Source organism: Stylophora pistillata, chromosome 4 (genome assembly GCF_964205215.1).
Source record: "Stylophora pistillata chromosome 4, jaStyPist1.2, whole genome shotgun sequence".
NCBI lineage: Eukaryota > Metazoa > Cnidaria > Anthozoa > Scleractinia > Pocilloporidae > Stylophora > Stylophora pistillata.
The window spans coordinates 6,006,091-6,012,329 of NC_142522.1; the positions used below are offsets into that span (position 1 = coordinate 6,006,091).

The 6,239-nt window shown below is 38.6% G+C and overlaps 1 protein-coding gene across 1 annotated transcript in view; it reads right to left on the minus strand.

The window, feature by feature from the left end:
* Positions 1-5,797, minus strand: part of LOC111343659 (uncharacterized) — a 55,411-nt gene extending 49,614 nt beyond the window's left edge. Inside the window, exons 1-5 of the mRNA XM_088756406.1 lie at positions 5,464-5,797; positions 3,861-3,989; positions 2,887-3,143; positions 2,516-2,639; positions 2,131-2,256 (exon numbers count right to left, since the gene is read on the minus strand). Coding sequence (XP_088612532.1) covers positions 2,131-2,256; positions 2,516-2,639; positions 2,887-3,143; positions 3,861-3,989; positions 5,464-5,572 — 745 coding nt within the window. The 5' untranslated portion in view covers positions 5,573-5,797. The remainder of the gene's footprint in view (positions 1-2,130; positions 2,257-2,515; positions 2,640-2,886; positions 3,144-3,860; positions 3,990-5,463) is intronic.
* Between the last annotated feature and the right edge of the window lie 442 nt (positions 5,798-6,239).

Consider the following 6,239-nt stretch of genomic DNA (forward strand, 5'->3'; position numbering starts at 1 on the left):
ACAGATTCAGTAAAAATAATTCGATCCTCGTAACACCCTCCCCCTTCAGCAAAAGAAAGTTTAGCCGAAGGATGAACTTTCTTGGAGTAATCCTACAATACATCCTATGCCCTAAAACCGTGATTACACTATCACTTCTCCATACATGACTCGTGATCACAAAAGATCACAAAAATACTCGCATTCCTGCAAACAATGGAAATATCATCCCAACACATTGATCAGTGCTCTCTCTCTCTCTACAGCACTATTAGAAACTCACAATACTTATCTGGAACTACCTCAATGACTTAACTCGTCACTCTAATAACTTCGCAAACAGCTTCTGACTTTGACCACCTAGGTCCTCAATACAACCTTTGAATAGCTTCAACTGTAAATTGTTTAACTCTGGGCATACAAGCAATGATAACTCTCAATAATACTGGACGGTTCAAACTACAGGGTGAAATAGTTCTTAACTACATTCTTACGAGGATCACCAATTACTGTAAGTAACTGCTCATGTCACTACAATAACAAAAATACGAAGCGGACAGAAAAGAAATAACTAGTAGGTAATAAAAGATTTTCCCAGACAAGGAAATGACTGCGAAGCAGCGAAATGACTCGAGGACAGGGAAATGTCTCCTGACAGCGGAAATGTCTCATGGGCAGGAAATGACTCCCTGACAGCGGAAATGTCTTCCGGACAGGGAAGTGACTCCCGGACAGGAAATGTCTCCCGGACAGGAATTTCTCCCGGACAGTGGAAATGACTCCCGGACAGGCCCCCAATTTTGTTACGTGCACGAATGACCAACAAATGTCCGCTAACAAAGCATTATGAAAATAGACTCCCGAGTACGATATATGGCACGCAACAAAAATGTAACAACAAGCAGTTACCCATTTTAACTATTATTTAATTAGTTTTACACTGTCTAATTTACTTAGGTTAACGATTAAGTTAAGCAGTTCATAAAGCAGGCTTACAATCCTTCATGCCGTGTAAGTGTTCGTTGTCTTGATCAACTTCCAATTCCAACATCCGCCGACTGAAGACCACAGCGCTTGGCTTTCTTGATTTATCGCATTCTTTCCTTGTACACAAATTCTTCCGGAGGACTCCATAGTAAACTCTGTATTCTCTATCTTCTTCCTCTCTCGACTATCGTCTTTTTCATCTCTTTCTTCTCTCCGGATATCGCAAGGTCAAAAGGTCATAGCCACGTCACAACATAGCTTCCACAACTTCAGTCAGCAAGCCACGAGGGTAAGCCCTCGGGCAAATCTCCTTTGTACTTCTCACAAGCCAGCTTTTATACGTTTACTTTAGTTATCTAGAATGCTCTATTACTATTTATAGCGTATTACAAGTTGTACTATTTTTGGAAACTGCTGAGTCACATGAAAGAAGTTTCTGGAATATTACAGATTATAGACAGTTCTAGAAAAGTCTGGGATTGCGTGACAGATTCAGTAAAAATAATTCGATCCTCGTAACACTATCTACTTGACGACTTCCACTCCTCGGAGCAGACCCATAATTATCACACTAGAAATAAAGACTTTATCCGCCTGACTCTTGCCAAAACAACTAAATTTCAAACATCCTTTAAGTACAATGCCGCCAAATCCTGGAACATTCTTCGTCGTAACCTACACCATGATCAGCCTCTCACTAGTTTTAAGCTAAGCGTTAAGAAACATTTAAATTATCTTAATTAGTTTTTATTTTTTTTTTGTACTACTCGAATGATTTTTACAGTCTATTATTTATTCACAATTTATTATCTCTTCATAATTTTTGTATAGATCTCCAATTATATTAGCTAACTTGGTAATTATTCATATTATTTTGTACAGATCTGCATTTAAACCAGCTATGCTGAACTGGAATTTCTGTATAAATGATGTATATAAATAAATAAATAAATAAATAAATGGGCACAGATTTAGAAATAGATAGGAAAAGAACAAATGGTAAAATACTCCAGCTTTCTTCGAATGTGAATTAAAATACGTCAGGCGACAAGAATAATTCTTATTTAAGTTAACTTAGAAATTGTCCTTATGAAGAAGTAACTGCTTCATCAAGTGTATAGATAAAGTCAACAATGCCAGTAAAGCTGAGCATCTTTTTCCTACCAGTGTGATCAACGCTCGCCTCAATTTGTTCACTTGTGCTTTTTGATCCTCTCCTCCAGTCGATTTGATCCAAAGGTGCGAAAAGGTTTCGCCATCCACAAAAACTCTCATTGAAGGTGCAGTTCACTGAAATTGCATTATCACATATAACTTCACTTATTATTGTTCAGAACAACTTACGCCACTTCATACAGAGAAGTAAGAGTTTTTATTTTACTTGAGCGTTACGCGTGAAGAAATGCTTTTTTTCCTTTAAATTCTTGCCTTGAAAAATCTAATTCACTCATTTAGAAGGGCCACGAGTATTCTCGAGAGTCAAAAGAACTCTTAAAGACACCATTAAAGCCAAATTTTTTCTTGTTCAGTAACAGAAGGGCAGCGTTACCTTTAAACAATCCAAATGGAGTAGTGTTACCATCTGAAACACATGTTAGGTTCTCACTGAAATGGAGTTCGTCAAATGCAATGCTTGATGCAGAAGTCACACCTGCTACGCCCTCTATTACTACCTGTGAGTATATAAAAAGACATGCCAAGGGTTCATTCATGAATCATAGATCCTTATACGCCTCAAAATTGTACATGCATTTGATTAGAAAACCTTCCGGCCTTCTCTGATGAAGAATAAATAGCGCTCGGGTCCATTTTCCCAAAACTTTATGTTGTATGTTTCGACCCCGAGCAAAAACGTCTCACACACAGACACAAACACACAGGTGTTACAATGCATCGGATTGTCTTTGCTTGTTGAACTACCTGATAAGTGCCATCGTAGCTTATAGCCACGCAGCCTTTGATCCAATCGCGTGACGAGCGGTTCCCATGACGACTCCATATTTTGGACTCACTCCCATTGACTCTAAGATATACAGAGAGAGTCTCAATGGTACTGCCGTACATGGAGTAGAAAAATGTCATCCACAGTGGACCATTCAACCACGGGCTATTCAATCTTGCCTTCTCGTTGTACTTCCGAGGAGATGACGCTGGAATGTAGATGTACGAGCCATTTTCTGAGGAAGTGTGCAATACATCCCATTAATTCAATTCAAATCCCTGCAATTTAAGAAATAGCTTCCATGTTGCCGTGCGTCTGATCAGTAATAGATCACAGACTAAGTCAAGATGTGGTAAACCCGAAAAAAAAAATGGGGGGGGGGAGGCACCCGAAGCGCACCTGGATGTGTCTCTGCTGTTCGTTTTACAGTTTTATGTCTTCTGTGATCTGTTTTTTAAACAGACGTACAGTAAAACGAAATCTATTTGTTTTGCCTAATAGGTAAAGTCTATTTACGAGCCAAGTGGCCCATAAGAGCGGCGCTTAACTCCGGTTTCCGTAAGATGAAGCGACTGGGAGTATTTCTACTCCCCCTTGGAAGGGATGCTAGTCCATCACAGGGTTACTCCCAGCATTAAATTCGTTTATTAAACACCTGGAGGCACTGTGAGAGTAAAGTGCCTTGCCTATGAACACAACATCCTGGACCACTCGATCCAGAGTCGAGCGCCCTAACCAGGTGGCCATCGCGCCTCCCGTTTTTCCTGGTAGAAAAGTTAATAGCTGTTAAATTTATGATTAAGCTTATCATATAATAGTGAATAATTTTAATAGTAAACTGCGCGATTCTTGAACACACATGTAAGGTTTATACTAATCAGGTTATGAAATTTCCCAGCGGGTAGCTTATTTCGAAGAGTACATTGCGTAGAAAATTAATTTTCCAATGTACCTGCATAATCAGTGATTGGTCCAGTGTCAGAGCTTGGAGAACTTCCTTGTCCAAGTACCCAATCAAAATGGTCGGTGTATCTTTCATTGGACCAGCAGCAGAACGTTTTCTCATCAAAAGTACAGTTTCCTGAAATACGAATATTACCAAAAGAACTCTTGATTCGTGTGGGAAACGTCTTAAGGCCTTTGCCCTGATTTAAAGGTGACAAAATAGTTTAACAAGTATGTTTCCCTATAATCTAAACCATGGCTTCAGTTGTACAGTTTCCGAATAAATTTGTATAAGTTGTATTAAGTATAAAATGTCATGGTAAATCTGCCACCAAATCCTTAAAGTCATCTAAGAACCCAAAATACTCCCAAAATTCTAAAGTGGTCTTGACTGCTACTCAGAAGGGCAGAAATTAACATGCTTTTTCAAAGAGTGTTAAGTGGACCCTAACTAGACAATTTTTTCAGGTGATTTATAATGTGTAACCGTTTCTGCCGTCTCTGGTAACCTGTGCCTAGTTTAAAACAACTTTAGCACCTATTGTGCAGTATCTGAACTGAAGATCCGTCATTGTGAGATATCAGTCAAGCAAGACAGAGAAATAAGAAAACTGAGACACATCATACAAGATGTTTGCTTGCAGAGCAAAGGAACGGCTCAGTGGTCGAGAGTATATATATCCGAGACTGATTGACTACGTGGTTGGCTCACCTCGAGGTAAACCACCGACGGAGGCAAGTCTCTCTGGAATTATAGTCACAGAGAGAATCTGTCAAAATAATCGCAATCTCACTTAAATATTCAAGAGCCGCTTGGTGGAAAATATTATGGCAACCTTCCAACCGTTTATTGAATAGTTGACAACGGTGGCATCTTTGCGCTGAAAATTCAAACAAACACCTTGTCTTCCATCAAATTGATTTTCAATTAATAATCGAACCAGAATAATCTTTAATAATTTTCATTTAGAATATGTTGTTCAGATTTCAAATTCGCTTAGTATCATATCAACTTCCGATACGATATAACACTGGTTAATACTTAAAGTTAACACTGCCTTGTGGGCACTTAAACAAAACGTGTACGTGCATTACGTTTAAAAGTGCCGGGATAGACAAAACAAACTGAGAATATTACGTTTGTTTTTTATACAGCTGCGTTGAGGGTGAAATTCTTTATTAAAAAGACCTTGACACCCCTTCGAATCATGTCATTGCAACATTGCTGTGGGCAAATCGTAGCTGAAAACTTTGATTGTAACTGGTTTCTAACTAAGGTAGCAAAGTCGCTCAAACCTCCATGAGGAGTAATTTCCTTTCTCGGCTAGACTAGACCAAACGGCTGCAGATTTCTTTACTGTCGCATCCTTTATTACTTACTGTATGACGTAGATAATAATAATGTGACAATTCCTTGCAGGTTAATTTTGTGTGAAACCGAAAAAAAGGTTATCACGGAAAACAAAAGAAGAGCTGTTTCTCAAAACAGTGACAATTCTGCCCCTGGATCATACAGAAGCTTGAATGCTTTTGATTTCTTAATTGAACGCAACAGATAATTTCTGCTAGCTTCCGCCTGGATTTTTTTAAGATCAAGAGATAACACTTACCGGTAATTTCTTTTAAGGAGCCTCCTACTTTGAAGGGAAAATCAATGGCAATCATCAGCAAGAGGCTGGCAAATAGCAAATGCTTTCCGTAGATGACTGTAAGCACCATTCCAGAATAGAAATATTCGTTTTAATTTGGACGCCGTCCTTTACAAGTAAAATACTTTTAAATCTTGCATCACGTAAATTAATCGACTTTGGACGGCTTTCGCACCCCGTAAAAAAGATGTAACCGGTATTTTGGTGACACTAGTTCGCTATAAGGGAAGGCAATTAAAAAGAAACAGCAGGCGGCTACAATAGATCCACTTGACGCAAGGCGGGTTTAGAACAAGCTCCCAAACAAACACAATGTGAAATTTAACTATGAAAGACCTCCTGATGGAAACTAATTTTCATGCATAATCAGTGAGACTTTAGCTTGTCATCTATGCAAAACACCAATGTACTATTCAAACATTTGGGAAAGAACATTATTTCCGCACGAAAGAACAGTGTCAGTTCAGTTTAACACCTGCCCTCCACCCACAAGACGATTTTAAAGAAAACTCTCTTAGAAAAAAGAAAACCGGCTAGAAACCCGAGATACGTTTAGAGATAGTAGCGTTTTAGAGCTTTAATCAAACAAATGTTATTTAAACAGCTCACAGTTTCTTGCCGTAACGTCAAGAGTTAAAAATAGCGTGAATTTTCTCATTTTTAAATTGTGGGATGGATTGTTTGAATTTGAATGAAAGGAGAAGCCCTCTTTACGAAGGAATAAAAACTTAAAGCAA